Here is a 17,261-nt window from a genome sequence, read left to right on the forward strand (position 1 = left end):
TGAATGGATATTGAAATGCATAGCGGTCAAGTTTATGACATTTAAAACATGCCCCTTTATTGAATGGATATTGAAATGCATAGCGAACATTTAAAACACACCCCTTTACGGGCCTTAGAGGTTGCAGAATCTAGGTCTCTTTTTTCCAAGAGGTCTCAACTTTGGTTGCTCAAAGGTAGAGGCCCTGCTCACCCAATATGTTTAGTTTTACTGATACAACTCGATGGTTCTTTTTTGCTTTTCTCTTCTTCTTCATTCCACTTTGTAGGTCAAAAGGACTTGTAGAGTATCACAACTATATCATCATAAATACCAAAGGATCTGATCATGTAGGTTTACTTTTAAGGTCTTGCCACCATGTGAGCGCATGACCTCTAAGAACCAATCGTTAAATAAAGTTTGGGTGCTTCTGCTTCTTGTCACCACGGGACCCTTTTGTACTTCTTGAAGAAATAATTAAAAACTCACAAAATACATCAAAAATTAAAACAAAGACTTGAATTAAATTGAAATCAAATAACATAGCATGACACAAGGCAAGGTGCAATCTCCCCCCCCCCCCAGGCCGTGTAGCTCCACTTCCATAACATGAGTATTTAGAGAATTGTATTCATAAAAATAGCCCAAGGAGCTATTAATAGTTAAATGTACAAATTGGGCTTGCTTCTCCAACTTTTGGGGTATTGCTTTACATATTTTTAACCATATCAAAATCCCTAAGGTTTGTACATATAAAAACCTTAGCCCAAATATAAATGCTAATAGGCCTTTACACATGAAATAACTTTGTGCACATTTTCACATATAATGATCTTATGCACATTCACACATTCCATTAAGCCAATTCCTACACACATTAAATCAAGTATATTTTTCTTCGATTATTAATTCATAAAAAATATGATAAAATATATACCTGTAAACAGTCCTCCCATTTGAGGAAGCAACTGTTCTCAGTTGTGTAAAAGAAAATGCTACAACAACAAAAACTCGTGCGACACCTAAATTGGTGATCTTCGCACACCGATCATCAAATCACAAATAATAATACAAAATAATATGATATAGATAAGATCCCTTATGTGTGACACACACACATTGCTCATCACCTATTTCTATAAACATATCATAATTAATTGCCTTCTATACAATTAATCCCAATATGATACATTGATAGACACAAACACAACATATATTCACCACTTGTTTCACTATGATGAGAGTATCAGTATGTACACATCATCTAGCATGGTGTGAGTTACCACTTGTTACACTCCAATGAGCATGGCACATCAGTTGCATAAACCACTTGTTTCACTTCGACCGTGTGCAATTATCAAGCATAGTCCACTTGTTTCACTTACTTGACCACAATACAGTTATCAAGTATGGCACTACTTGTTACACTTTAACAATATACACCTGTCAAGCATGGTCTCAAGCTATGCCAATACCACTAGGTAATCAATATTTAATGTGGAGTCACCCACGATACCAATTCACTAGGATGAACACACTAGCGTCCAGGCGTCCTCGTACAACTAAAGGGTGGACATTATGTAACATCCCTCTTGCTTGGATAAGCAGCTGACCTCAGATGCGTGTTTGCTTATTGCGAGCAAAGGAGATCAATTGTCATATACTATATAAATTCAAGTATGTTCCCTAATTTATAACCAAATATATTATATCAAGAACTTCTATGTGTAATAAATTCTAGTGTCCCATACCACCAAAGATTATCCCACACAGATGTAGAGATAAGTATGCATCGGAATCCTTCACACATGATTAATCTCGTGTCCTATACCACAAGACTAATATATAGTGAAAAATACATAAAGTATAATTCAAGATGGAAGGGCTAGTTCCTTCAAGAAGTTCTACTTTTGATGCATAAAATCTCTCCTTGAGTTTACAAAAAAGTATTAAATAGTCAAATTTAATAAATATGTTACCTCAAGAGTCTGAGTAGTCGTCGTGGTATTCTTATTCTTCATTTTCATTAATTATATTGAGTCCATCTAGTTGGCTAATCCATGAAATATGAACTTGAGCATCCTTCTTGCCATCATAATTTTGGAAAGCGAACGCCTTTCAGCTGATTTGTGAGTCTTTTCGAGAATTTTGAGCATACAAGGTAGCTTTAACAATGTGTCTAACATGATCACTTTTCTCCTCGTCAAATAATGGTCATGAATTTCGAGGAGAGGTAGTTGACCACTTATGCAGAAGATTGAACATCAACCACAAGTATACTACTTATCGCCCTCAATGCAATGGCTTGAATGAAAGATTCAATGGTGAATTTAAGTTGATGATGACCAAAATGACAGAGAAAAATCACGTTTATATTTGTAACGCTCTAATTTGCGTCGAAGTTCTCGCTCACTGGCAATTTGTTCTTGAAGTGCTAAGATTTGTTCTTGCACCATGGGTGGTGTGGGTAATTGCAATTTAATAATGCAAATAAATGAAGACGAAAGACTAGCTGTTGAATTCATCGTCCAATAGTTGGCTAGGTACTGTCCTCGAAGAATTTTACGAAAGCCAACACTTCTTTGATGTCAAAAAATTTAGCAGCAAGAGGCTTCCAATATATGAAAAAAAAGGCTCTTTTTTTTTTGAGAATTTTCTGTAAATTTTGTACGTCTTTGGAAGATTTGATTTTTTCTTTGAAATTTTTCCCTTTGAATAAACCCTTCGATGCTTTAAAGGTGGGGTTTTATAAAGCTTAATATTATAAGGCCTTAAAGCTTATAGTTTAAGCTCTTTTATTTTTATTTTTATTTTTTTAATAGTTTAAGCTCTTTTATTTTTATTTTTTTTTATAGTTCTTCTCTCTTCATAGTACCTCCGGGATGCGTAATAACAAAAGAAAAAGGGTATTGCTGCAGCCGGCGGCTGCGGAAAGAAGAATAGAGAGGAATGAAATTTTCGGCATTAATGTCACTGATGCCGTAATTGGAGGGGAAGAAAAAAAAAAACAAACACGCACATACATATATATAAGTTTTAAAGGTTATACATCAAGCTTTAAAAATAAAGCTTCTTTATCGGCGCGCGAGAGAGAGAGAGAGAGAGAGAGAGAAAAATCGGCCCGCGAGCCAGAAAATTGGCACTTAAAAAAAGAAAAGCTTTATATTATAAAGCTTACTAAACTTTTTAGCTAGCCTTCTTAGCTAAAAAGAAAAGCTTTATATTATAAAGCTTACTAAACTTTTTAGCCAGTAAGCTTGCTAAACTTTTTAGCTAAGCTTCAAAGCTTTTAATAGCTTTATATTTTATGTGTATATATATATATATATATATATATATATACATGTATATAAATATATCTATATACATGTATATAGATATATATATCTATATATATATGATATATATAGATATATATATTATATAATATATATATAGATCTATATATCTATATATATAGATATATATATTATCTATAATATATATATCTATATATATATATATATAAGAGACTTTAAACTTCCCATTCTCCTTGAAATTGGCCCAGCATGTTTTTCTTAAAGAGAGGATAATTTTAAGATATTAAGTTGAAGGATTTATATTAGTCCTCCATTATACAAATTGAGCATTAAATAAGATTAGCAATTCTGAGATCAGAGATTTGACCTCCTCAATTTGCTGATTTGATCCGTACGGATAGATTATGAAGAAGATTAGAGTTGAAGAAGGTGGTGTGGTGTTTTTTCAAAACCCACTAATGGTTTTCCAGCTTGCTTTATCCTTTGGACAAAAGATTGATGGGGATTTCTTATCCAATGGTTAACAATAAGCCTTCTTTGAGCCATACATAACCATAAATCCATAAATGTGTTCTTCTTCAGTTTAAATTAATTACCAAAATCACCTTGGCCTATTGAATTAAACCAAAGCTCTAACACCACTATCACGGGACCCTTTTGTACGCAGTGGGTCTATGACTTGATTGGTCTCACTAGATGTAGCTTCCATATCTTTGTATACAATTGAGTTGGTTTAGTATTAATTTCTGTCTGATTCTAATTCAACCATTCAAACTATGAGAGAAAAATACATCCCCTATCGTAAGCGTGAAATATGTAATTTAATAATATAGTAGAATATGCTTTTGAATAATAGAGTACACATGTGTAATTGATGGATTTATGCAATTAATTTAATTGAAGTCTTGAGATAATTAATAAAAAGAGAAAGAATTTAAAATTAAATGGGCAATGTTTCTTTAGGTTAAACGGATGATTAGAGGATTGTTGTCGAAGAAGGACTGCTGTTTTACACAGAGCACAAAAAGAGCTTTGATTTTCCATAGCTTTGGTCCTTTGTCTTGTTGAAAAGGCTTAAGGTTTTGAAACTTTATTATCAAAACCTTAATGGTTGCTCTTATATTGGATAGAGTGTAGGTGTAAATCTATGTGAGAAAAGCAAAGGTTTGGATGAAAATTTTGCAAGAAATATGAGTATGGGTAACGAGAGAAAGGAGTTTAGATTCCCGGTTATTCCCCTTGGATCCAAGACAAGAAATACAAAAGAAAATTTAAATTATTAAGAATATAGGCTACCCACTTGTAAAGGAGTTGGTTGATTTCTCAACCTTTATCCCAAAAATATAGGAGGAAAGGAGGCATGGATAAAAAATCAAATATCAAAATGCACCTTTTCTTGCATTTCCCAAGGGCGGTACTTCCTCCATTCTCATTTTCAAGAAGTCAAAACATGGGTTTTCTATGCATTAAACACACTGTTTTACCCATACAACATACTCCAAAATGCACAATTTTCCTTGGTTTTCAAACCACATAATATCCAAGGTTTATAAACCACACCTTCAACACCCAATTAAGCTCAAATTTCCCACATTTCACCCTTCTTTAAAGTTTGTCCAAAGAAGTATATACCCAATATATTAACCTTGTTAAAGGCTATGCTTTGTAACTATTCATGTAAGCCTTTTCACAACCATTCAAAAGACACAATATATATTCAATTGAAAATTGTCCAACCGAAAAGCTCTTGATCCTCTATTAATTTTTATAAATCAACACAAAGGGCTAAGCACTAATTAGTTAAAATCGATGCTGTGATACCAAACGGAACACCCGAATGTTAGGCTTGATTTTTGACGGGCGCACCTTTGGCATCTATCAAGTTTTTTTTTTTGGGAAAAATTTTAGTGTAATTTTTGATGGGCATTTTAGAAATTTGCAAGTAGAAGATGGGCGTGACCGAGTCGAAAAGCAACTACGCATCCCCATAGTAAGAATCGACTAGTGTGTGACCGATACATGTCCGAGCACATTCATTGGTTTTCCCTAAAAAAGCTAGGCGTTTATTTCGAAGAAGGATACAAAATTTGGTAAAAAAGATTGTAGGTCCTTTTCGTTGAAAGGGGTTGGTGGACGAATTGAATATTTCTGCTTAAAATAAATAATAATAATAATAATTTCAAATGAACCCTGGCAAGGTTGGTTTACGCACACACACGCGCACACGAACACACACACACACACAGCCATGGCGGTGCCTCCATTGCTCGCACAGATCCGCCCCGCCCATCGCTTCGATGGGCTAGCTCTTCTTTCTTACTTGCAAACGGTCGTTGAAGGATTCCCTCCGCCGCCTGCTACCATCAAAATTTCCCAGGTCCATCATCTCATCATAAGCTAATTTTGATCTTAATAATCTGTGTTTTTTCCCTTTTCCTTGAACTGTTTTTTTTTTCTTTTCCTTTCAAATATCTGTTTGTTTTCCACCAAAACTTGCATTGTCATGCCTCACCTTACCGACTATACTAATTGAAATATACTGAGTGAGAGTCATTATTATTGCTGAACTTAATCACATGGTTGTAGACTCTTAAATCCAAGCTCTTGTGTGCCACACCACAAGAACCCACCTTTTCGTTGTTAGAATTGAGGCAGATCCGGGTCCTGATTCACAGGGTTTCCAACCAGTGCTCCCAAAAAAAATTTACATCACCTCACATTTTATCGCATCGCATTCACATCTAGTAACATCGCATTCACATCTAGTAACATTTTCTATTTTCGATACCGATGGGACTTTTTTAAATTTTTATCAATTGCTTGGCCTAGTTAAAGGTACTTTTTCTCAACGGATAATTTCATATTCTTTCTCAATTTCTCAAGTGAAATATATTCAATATTTTTCTTTTGAGTGAAAGATTCATGGGATTTATAAAAATTTAATTCTATCCATATTTTTCAATAAAATTAATAAAAATTACATCACCTCACATCCAATCTTATTCACATCGCATTCACAGCTTATCACATCGCATTCACATCTAGTAACATTTTTTATTTTCGATACCGATGGGACTTTTTTAAATTTTTGCTAATTGCTTGGCCTAGTTAAAGATACTTTTTCTCAACGGATAATTTTATATTCTTTCTCAATTTCTCAAGTGAAATATATTCAATATTCTTCTTTTGAGTAAAAGATTCATGGGATTTATAAAAATTTAATTCTATCCATTATGATTAATCTACTAGATTAGGCTATTTTTACTATTCTTCTTTTTTCAAAATGATAGGAATATCTCTTTTACATTTAGAATCACTTAAAGTAGTTTTTAAACTACTTATAAGAATTTACCATAATTTTATTATCATAAAAGCACAAAAAGCTATTTTCTTAACCTCTAGCTTGATAAGCTTAGAGTATGGTTTTGAATTAAGAATTTATTAATAAGAAGCATTCATTTGCTAAAGAATGAGTCATAGGAATGACTATTCTTTTGGGAGAGAGAGAGATATACATAAAAAGCATTAAGCATAAAGATTAACTTTTTTGTGATTAATCATTAAAACTCTTAGAGAAAGCTTGATTTGCGTTAAAAACAAGTAAATAGAAACTTCTCAAGCTTGAGAGGGGTTGAGAAGTGAAATCATTGAGAATATTAATGAAAACCATGAAATTACTTCTTACCTCTAGATTTGACTTGCTTCTTTATCTTAGAAGGAAGCCCCCAACCAATCAATTGGTTTAGTATGTTGAGAAGAAAGCTCCAAGGATTGTTGAAGAGAGAGAGAAGCTTCAATCTCCCCAAAAGTAGAGGATTTTTAAGGGATAATAAAAAATATCATTATTTGAATGTAATATCACAGATTTTTTTACAAAAGACTAAGGATCTATTTATAAGTGAGGGAGGCCACTAACCAAGTCTAACTGGGTTCTAGAAATTTTCAGGTTCAGTTTGAGTCAATTTGGACAAGATTTGGATCAATTTGGCTCTTTTTTTGATTTGGTTTGATCCAAGAGAGAGAAGAGATAAAAATATCACAATTTTTTTGAATTAAAAACTCATCTACATGTGTGAATTAGGCGCCTACCTCAAGAGTCTTCCCCTTCTTACCAAGTTCTCAAAAATTTATCATTTCTTCAAATATCTCATTTTTTTTAATAATCTCTCTTAATTTTTAACTAATAAACCTTGTACTCAGTCAACTCTTCACCTTATGTGAGCATTTACTCATTTTTAGGTATTTTCTTTTATTCTTTGGATTTATTTTATCCCAACACTTGGATTAATCGTATTGGTCCATAGAAATCTTAATTAGACCATAATCCAGAAATTTCTAAAAATCTAGATCCTTAGGCTAAGGTCCCTTATATCATTTTTAATTGATTCCTAATGCACATTGGAAAGTTCATTTTGAAATTCTGTTTCAGGGGAAACCATTTTAGACATTAGACGGATTTTTATATCTAAAGATATCTCAATTTTGAATTACCTCTCTCTAGACATTTCTCTCTCTAGGTCAAAACAGGGTAAAACAAGATCTTTCTTCTATTTCAGAGAGGGGAATAATTACAAGAATAGAAAAGGAGGTTCTTACACCTTTACACCTCAAAAGGTGGAGGGAGGAATCTTACAGGATTAATGCTGTTCATGCTGAGAATTAGCCATGGCACGGGAATGCACGGTACATTCCCTCGTGTTAAATTTGATGATAGGGTGGACACTCTGTCGTCCTTCCTCCTTGGACTTCTAACTTTGACCTGCTACTTTTTTTTTTTTCAGAAAGAGACTTTTATTAAGTATGAGAAAAACATACAACAATCACAGCTATAAGCTGGAAAATCACCCCAATATGTAAGGTGATTTCAACCATGCCATGTAAGACCTGTGGTACTACAGGAAAAGAAGATGCCATAGTCCCCCGCTTGTTGCTCCACAGCGTCGCATGAAGCTTCTTGGCGGTAGGGTAACATTTTTGCCCTAATGATCACCTTGCAAAGCTGATCTACAAACTCGCAAACCTACACAATTGGAAAGGATAGGCAAGTTTGATGATAGGCTCTCTCTCTCAATGAGATGGCCCCTTCGAGACCTATGGAGAGTAATGACATTAGCAAACTCTTATCCACTTTTAAAGGACGTTAATCTATATACACTAGCAAAGGAACAAGTGTAATACCGTACCTGGAAAGAGCAAGAAAGTGTTGGAGTTTAAGACTCATGTCTAAGTGCATGTGTGAAACGCTCACAAGGCGTGATGCCAAATGACACATCTCATGCAACCAACCGTTATGCACGTTTCAATAAATGTAACTTGCTTCATGCAATAAACATAACAACATATTAATCGCTCCTCAACACTTACACTCTGGATATGGCCACCAGCCTTCTTGGACTCCCCCACCATCTTCCTTTCATGTTTCTATGTCTAGAAATGCTTTCACAGAAAAGACTCGTTTTAACGGGTCTAATTATACAACCTGGGCTAATCTTATGGAACAAGTTTTTACATCCCAAGGTTCCTGGAACCTCGTAAAGGGCCTTGAACCAAAACCCCACCCTTCTCTAGTACCTCCTGAAGTCATCAGCCATTGGGAGGCTAGAAATGCCACTGCTATGGTGGAGCTCATGCAAGGCCTCCTGCCCGAGTTCCATTCTCAACTCCAACAGTTCCCCTATGTCTCTAACAGATGGGCACACATCGCATAGAGAGATGCCGCACGTGATCATATGCGTCGCATTGATCTTGAGCATCAAGTTCAAATTTTCTCTATCAAGAAGGGGATGACCTAACCGTCAAAGTTGCTATATATCGACGCCTTAACGTTGAGTTTGCCACCACTGGCTCTGCCAAGTCCCAGGAAGATCAGGTTATCACTCTTCTAAACAAGTTGCCTCCTAGCTTCTTTACTTTTGTCACATAGACCATTAGTTTAGAGCCTATGCCTAACCTATATGAGTCTGAATGCCAACTCTTGCGTTTCGTTAGGTTGCATGACCAATTTCATCCCAAGAAGTCATCCTCTCCCTCCACTCAAGAGGGGGCCCTTGTGTCCAATACAACCTCTACTCAAAAAGGACAGCAAGGGAAAGGGAACGGCAACTTAGGAAATCAAGGCAAATCTCCCGGCAACCACACTGATTCCAAAAATCCTACCTCCACAGTCATTCCCTACTGGCAAAATATTCCCAAAGAGAAAGCTCTGTCCAGCCAATCAGAAGCAGGCGCATCATGTCCAACCTTTTAAGGAAAAAATGCAGCATTTTATGTGAATATTTTCAGCATTTAATGCTGAGTTTCCAGTCGTGGGACATTTCGGGGCTGGCTGACTGCAGTAGCACTGGCCGACTGCTCCTGATGGGGTAGTATAAATAGAATTGCCCATAATCCCATTCATTCATCTCATTCTCCACCAAGAGCTCAAGCATAAGAGGCTAGACAAAGCCAAGAGGGTGCTAAGCAAAGGGGTGAAGGATTTAGGTCAAGGGCAGGGTATTCCCAGCCAAGAAAAGGTCAAGATTGCTGTATTTTCTTTCAGATTTCTCATCATTCTAATAAAGCAAATACACCATCCGTGGTGGGGGCCCTACAGAGGGTAATCGGGACCCAATACTGTGTCCTCTCCACCTCTCTCTCTCTCTCTCTCTCTCTCTCTCTATTTTTTGCACTTCTCCTTTCAGTTTGTGCGTTAATTTCCGTCGCGAAAAGAGTGCTAAATTCTGAGTATTGAAGTTACCGATTCTTCTCCGAAACTTCCGCATATTACAGTGGTATCAGAGCCTACTTCAAGTACAAAGATTCAGCAAAGAAACCAGAATTTTTTCTCGCCCGTGTGGTTGGTTTTTAGATGCCAGTGGACTACCCCTTTCGGAGTGACTCCTGTTCCTCGAAGGACGGTTGGTTTTTAGCCTCTAGAAGCGTCCGGAAATCTCCCACACAGATAGTGGATGGTCAGATTGCGTTCCGAAAAGGAATTGCATTTTCCTGATATGGCGAGCTTCAACGACGAGAGAGACCAAGAACCATGGGACCAGAGTGCTCCAGGTAGCCCAGCTAGGGCACCAGGCTTGAGTGTCACAGACATGTTCCAGCAGATGATGCGAGCAATCGCAGAACAGATAGCCAAGTTGGATGAGCAGAAGGCACAGATCTTGGCTCTGGAGGAGCGTACCCGCTCTCCAGCGTCGCGTTTTCCATCTCCTCCTTCCTCTCCTTCCGTATCCCAGATTCCAGATCCTCGTCACAGGGACCCTCTTGCGGGGTCACAGCCGCAGCCAAGCTCTTTGCTTGAGTTGTAGATGGGTGCATTGGAGATCCGACAACGAGAAGACGACGCCATGCGACGCGTGGAACACGAGCGTTACCTTAGAGCTTTGGACGCCAGATTGACACCGGCGGCGCCCTCGAATCATTTTCTCGAGAAAATGAACTTCAGTAAGTATAATGGTAAACTCGATCCCACAACTCTTTATTCATGGTTACATCAATTTGAAGCTTACTTTGCCGCAGTTAGGAAAACAGATACTGACAGAGTTATCTTAGCCAGTTGGTACTTGGAAGGTGAGGCCATTCCTTGGTGGACTCAGTGGGCTCATGCCCACACCAGAGCAGGTATGGCAGCTTATGTGTGGGGCGAGTTTGTCCGCGATCTTAAGTAGCGGTTTCTACCGCCCCACTACCTTGAGCGACTCGAAGACGAGTTCAGGGGAGCGCGTCAGAACGTGCAACCAGTCCTTCAGTTTGCCAATAAAATTTCGACTTTATGTGTGCAATTAGGCTTATCTGATACGGACAAGAAAGGACAGTTTTTGTATGGCCTGGACACGCAAATCCAATGGGAGGTGTGTATGTTTAGGCCAGCCACCTTTGAAGACGCACTCTCGCTTGCGCAGAGTGCAGAAATGAAGCATAATGGTGGCAAGTCCAAGAGGGCAAAAGCCAGAACTAGATGGGGTCTTCCCCAGGATAGAGCCCGGGAGCCTCTGGCTCCAAGAACTCGAACAATGCGTCTAAGCTTACTCCAGACCAGAAAGTGGAGGCAGGCAAGACAGGTGGCAAGTTAAGTGCTGAGGAACTTTCTTTGTACAAAGAGAAGGGTAGATGTTTCTTTTGTCATACAAAAGGACATACTTCTCGAGATTGTCCTAAGAAGCCTCCAAAGCCCACCGTCGCCGCCTCCACAGCTTTCGTGGTGAGCTCAGCTGCCACACAGACCCCAGCGGCTACCCCTAGTTCTTCCAACCCCGGTGCTTCAGTTGGAGCAATTATTAGCCGGGAGCTCGAAGATAAGCAGAAGGGCGTCCATGACCAAGAGTATGAGCGCAACGAATTGCTCAAGTCCTTTGGCTACATAGGTGGCCAGAGAGGAGTTGTCTTGTTTAACAGCGGCAAGCGGCAGCACGAAGGATGTGGTCACGGAACAGGCCGCTAGGCGTGCTCGTTTCGAGTTAACTTCGGTGGACAAACAGGTTGAGGGTTTTAGCACAGGTATGACAATGAGCGTCAAGTATGAAGCTCTAGGTGCTAAGTTAGTGATTCAGGGCATAGAGTTTGTGCGTGACTTTATGGTTGCTCCTCTTGTAGGAGCAGACATAATTTTGGGTATTCAGTGGTTTCACAAGTTTCTCCCTGATGTCAAGTGGGACAAGCACACGCTCTAGATCAATCGGAATGTGTCAAACGCCCCGGTGACCATTAAGTGTGAGCCAGGAATTCCGAACTTTCCGCTTATAAGCCACTTGCAGGCTAAGCGAGCAGTCAGGAAAGGCACACAGTGTGCAATGATTTACATCCAGATAGCCCAAACGGTGGCCAGTGCTTCCAAGAAGTACTCGGTTCTCCATGAAAAGTTCCGGAAGATTTTTCTTCGGGACAACCTCCCTCCCCAGCTCCCCCCGTCCAGACCGGAGGATCACAGGATTGACCTCCTCCCAGGCTCGAAACCCCCGAGCAAGTTTCCGTATCGCCTTTCCAAGGAAATGGAATCGGAGTTGGACCGCCAACTCCAAGAATTGCCCCAGCGTGTCGCCATTTGCAGCACCGATCTTGTTTGTCAAGAAGAAAGATGGGTCTTCCCGTTTGTGTGTCGATTATCGTACACTCAACAAGCTGACTATCAAGAGTAGATTCCTGATGCCTCGAATTGACTATATCCTCGAGAGGCTGAATGGAGCAAAGGTGTTCTCAAAACTGGATTTAAAGAGTGGGTACCACCAGGTACGGATTGTGGAGGGGGACATCCCCAAGACAGCCTTCCGTACGGAATGAGCCCATTATGAATTTGTGGTCATGCCATTTGGCTTGACGAATGCCCCAGCTACATTTAACCGCATGATGATGCGGGTTTTCCGGGATTTGATTGGACAGTGTGTTCATATTTTTGGATGACATACTGGTATTTTCAGCTACGGTTGAACAGCATGACATTGATGTGGAGAAAGTCCTTAAGTTGCTGGAAAGCAACGAGCTCTTTGTCAATGAAAAGAAGTCATAATTTTATCTGTTCCAGGTGCATTACTTGGGATATATAATTAGTGCTGAAGGCATTCGGCTTGATCCGGCTAAAGTGGCCGAGATTGTCAACTGGGAAGTACCTTAGACAGCCTATGACATTAGATCATTTGCGGGTATATGCCAGGTATATTCCACCCACATCGACAAGTTTTCTGACCTCTCGACAGATCTCACCGATCTGCTAAAGAGGGTGAAAACAAGAAGGCAAAAGATTCGAATGACTCCACGAGCGTTGGAGGCATTCCAGAACCTTAAGGTGGCTTTATCAGAAGCACCTTGTTTAGCACTTGCCTTGTGGGACGAACCATTTCAGGTGATCACCGATGCGAGTAACATCGCAATTGGAGGTCCTAGCAGTGATACAAGCCTTGAAACATTGGAAACATTTTCTGTATGGCCGTGACTTTGAGGTTCGCATTGACCATCAGGCATTACACTGGATTCAGACAATGCCAAGTGCACAGTGGAGTGATCGACAACACTGCTGGAGTCAGGTATTCCAGCAGTTTGGTGGTATGATTGAGTACCTTCCAGGAAAGGCCAATCCAGTGGCCGACGCTTTGAGCAGGAAGGGACAAGTGTCTACGATTCAGACCACTAGACTTGATCTTGTTGGTACAGGACTAGAGGACATGAAGCACGCGTACGCGGATTCTGAGGAATTCGGTACACAGTGGGAACAGGCATTGGATGCCATAGGACCATGCCACTTTCTGATACGCGATGGTTGGCTTCTCTACAAAGGCCGACTATGTGTCATGAAGTCGTTCAAGGTAGCTCTTCTCCATGATGCCCACGACGCCATTACAGGTGGTCATAGGGACATGAATTCGACTTTGGAGAAATTGGAACGGTAATACTATTGGCCAAAGATGAGGCGTGATGTGTTTACATATGTACAACGCTGTGACATTTGTCAAAAGGTGAAAGCTCCTCGTGGAAAGAAGATAGGGTTGTTACTGCCCTTGCCAATTCCTGAGGATCCTTTCCAAGACATTTCCATGGACTTTGTCACGAATCTGCCTCCCAGTCCGAGTAAGCGTAATATGTAGTGCTTAACTATTGTTGATAGGTTTAGCAAATTTGTTATGCTTATTCCTTGCAGGGCCAATGTGACCGCTGAGGATGTTGTCCAGTTGTTCATTCGGCATTGGTACCTGATTGGCGGGATTCCTAGAACCATAGTGTCAGACCGAGATGCCAAGTTTACCAGTCATTTTTGGAGGGCATTGTTTAATAATTTTTGATACTAAGATGAATTTTTCCAGTGCATTCCACCCCACAGATAGATGGCCAGACAGAGATATACAACCAGTTGGTCTTTGATGTGCTGAAGTGTTATGTCCATGATCAACAAGGTAAGTGGGAATCATATTTGCCTTTAGTTCAAGCTGTTTTGAATGACTCTTTTTCTTCAGCTATTGGCAGGACTCCATATAAGGGAGCGTTTGGAAGACCTTTTCAGTCGTTGTTAACCAGGACTTTGTCTTCAGTATCGGAGGCGAACAGAGTGACGGAGTCTTACCAGGAGATCTTAGAGTCAGTAAAAGACAGATTGGCTAAAGCGCAAGAGGCTTACACTCGACAGGCCAATAAAGACCGAGGGGATATGAAGTTTTCGGAAGGGGATTGGGTTTATCTTCGGATTATGAAGCAAAGACTGAAACAGGTGGGCAAGCGATGTCCAAAGTTGTCTTTCAAGAGCTTCGGACCTTTTCCCATCCGGAAAAAGATTAATGAGGTGTCTATGCAATTAAAGCTATCTCCGAGTTGGACTATGCACGATGTATTTCATGTCCGTTGGTTAAAGCCATATGCAGGTCCACCCCCTTCAGAGGTCAAAGACGAAGCGGACCCAGACATATTGAATGAAGCAAAAGTTATGGTTCCAGAACAGATCCTTCTGCACCGTTTCAAGCATGGCTCCGGCCGAAGACTACGACAGTTCCTCACAAAGTTTCAGGACCGAGGAACTCATGAAGCGGTATGGCTCGACAAAGAGTTTTTCGAAGACTATCCGGCATTATTGACGGATTATTTGGAGGCTATGCAGCTTCCGTCAAGTTAAGCAGAAGGGGATGTCACATGCATCCCACACTTGGATGCCACGTAGACATTTCTGTACAGAAGGTGCAGGACCTGGGATGGTGAACTGGTCCCATGTGAGCCCAGTCCGAGACGAGTCAGCCAGGGATCCATCTCAGTCGTCCGAGGTCAGGTGTGCATTGTCCTGCACATGAGTCCAAGGTCGGGTGTGCACTGTCCTGCACATGAAACAGTGCCAGTCGGCGCTGTGAGTCTCCCTCTAGAATGATGTCAGTGGTTCTGTGTATCTGGTATGGTACCGGATTCCAGATCACTGAGTAGATAGTGGTTAGGACAAGGGCCAGCCCATAGGGCTACCCCGGATCTTAGTGTGGGCATGGGAATGGTGTGGAACCAACCCCATGAGGGCCAGGAAGGCCCAGGCTGAACCCACCAGCCATGGAGGGGCTGTAGGACAGCCCTAGGGCAAGCTAAAGGCAAATTTCAGGAGAAAACAGCCTTTGCATGGCCGTAGGGCAGGCCCATACAGGCTGCCCAGCCCTCCTGAGGTTTGCAAAGGCTCTGTCCAGCCAATCAGAAGCAGGCGCATCATGTCCAGTCTTTTAAGGAAAAAATGCAGCATTTTATGTTAATACTGAATTTCCAGTCGTAGGACATTTCTGGGCTGGCCGACTGCTCCTGATGGGGTAGTATAAATAGAATTACCCATAATCCCATTCATTCATCTCATTCTCCACCAAGAGCTCAAGCATAAGAGGCTAGACAAAGCGAAGAGGGTGCTAAGCAAAGGGGTGAAGGATTCATGTCAAGGGCAGGGTATTCCCAGCCAAGAAAAGGTCCAAGATTGCTGTATTTTCTTTCAGATTTCTCATCATTCTAATAAAGCAAATACACCATCCGTGGTGGGGGCCCTACAGAGGGTAATCGGGACCCAATACTGTGTCCTCTCCACCTCTCTCTCTCTCTCTCTCTCTCTCTCTCTCTCTCTCTCTCTCTCTCTCTATTTTTTGCACTTCTCCTTTCAAATTGTGCGTTAATTTCCGTCGCGAAAAGAGTGTTGAATTCTGAGTATTGAAGTTACCGATTCCTCTCCGAAGCTTCTGCATATTACAGAATTTATCTCCCATCAATTTTCTCAGTTCTTGCAAGATCATGGCATTCAATGCCAACTCACCTCCACCAACTCTCTCTCATAGAATGGAGTGGTCGAGCGCAAGAATCGAACAGTCATGGATATGGCACGCTCCATGCTTTTTGTAGCTGAGTTGCATGAACGTCTCTGGTTAGAATCAGTCAACACTGTGGTGTACCTTCTGAATCGTTGTCCCACGGTTGTTGTTCCCCACAGGACCCCATTTGAGGCTTTCTTTGGCGAAAAGCCAATCGTTTCCCACTTCCGTGTTTTTGGATGTCAAGCATATACTCACACTCCAAATGATACAAGGAGCAAGCTTGAGCCAAGGAGTGAGTTGCTCATTTTTGTGGGTTACTCTTCTGAATCAAAGGCATACAAAGTTTTTGATCCACGATCAAACAAAGTTTTCGTTTGGCGAGACATTGTCTTTGATGAGCGAGACTTACTTTGCCTTCGGCTGTCCATACCAACTGAACAAGAATCTCAGACTGTGCCAAATGAACACCATCAATTACCTACAACTCCACCGCTTGAGGAGGCTTCCTCCTCTCGTCAAACACCCAGGGACCCTTTACCTCGCTGGTATCAACAAACCATGCATGATTCTAGTATACTTCCCTTTGATATCCCTTTGGACGGTCCTCGTCGATCCACCATACTCGTCCCTCGTGCCTCATTTGCCTCTGTTTTTTCTGTAGACTATGTGGCACATGATGAGCCAACTTCATGGAAAGATGCTATTAAAATTCCATCCTGGAAACAGGCCATGGAACTCGAACTCGAAAGCATTGACCGTAATGGCACGTGGTCCCTTGTGGATCGCCCTCGTCGTAAGAAGGTCATTGGAACCAAATGGATTTTCCGCACCAAATTTAAAGCCGATGGTACCTTGGACAAATACAAAGCCTGGCTTGTCGTGCAAGGCTTTCGCCAAAAAGAAGGCATTGATTTCGATGAGACTTTTGAGATGACTGATCTCGGTCTTCTCTCATATTTCCTTGGCATGGAGGTGATCCAACATCCTGATGGTATTTTCGTGTCTCAATAGAAATACTGTCTCCAACTCATTACTTCCTATTTTCCTGATGGTGCTATCCCCGTGGCCACTTCATTGGATCCCATCGTTAAACTATCAAAGGAAGTGGACTCACCTCCACATGAAGAGCAAGCCTACCGACAAGTGGTTGGGAAACTTATTTGGCTCACAAATTCTCGTCTTGATATCTCCTATTGCACCTCCATTTTAAGCCAATATTTCAATGCTCCCAAAAGGAGCCACATTGGAGTTC

At 40.7% G+C, this 17,261-nt stretch overlaps 1 protein-coding gene across 2 annotated transcripts in view; it reads left to right on the forward strand.

The window, feature by feature from the left end:
• The first annotated feature begins 5,474 nt into the window (after window positions 1–5,474).
• LOC147618081 (putative acyl-CoA dehydrogenase IBR3) overlaps window positions 5,475–17,261 on the forward strand; it is a 53,756-nt gene continuing 41,969 nt past the window's right edge. For both annotated transcript variants that reach the window (XM_086775325.1, XM_086775326.1), the window contains exon 1: window positions 5,475–5,655. In XM_086775325.1, coding sequence (XP_086631451.1) covers window positions 5,527–5,655 — 129 coding nt within the window. In that variant the 5' untranslated portion in view covers window positions 5,475–5,526. The remainder of the gene's footprint in view (window positions 5,656–17,261) is intronic.

Source organism: Cibotium barometz, chromosome 35 (assembly GCF_041138505.1).
Source record: "Cibotium barometz isolate CiBa-2024 chromosome 35, ASM4113850v1, whole genome shotgun sequence".
NCBI classification, from domain to species: Eukaryota; Viridiplantae; Streptophyta; class Polypodiopsida; order Cyatheales; family Cibotiaceae; genus Cibotium; species Cibotium barometz.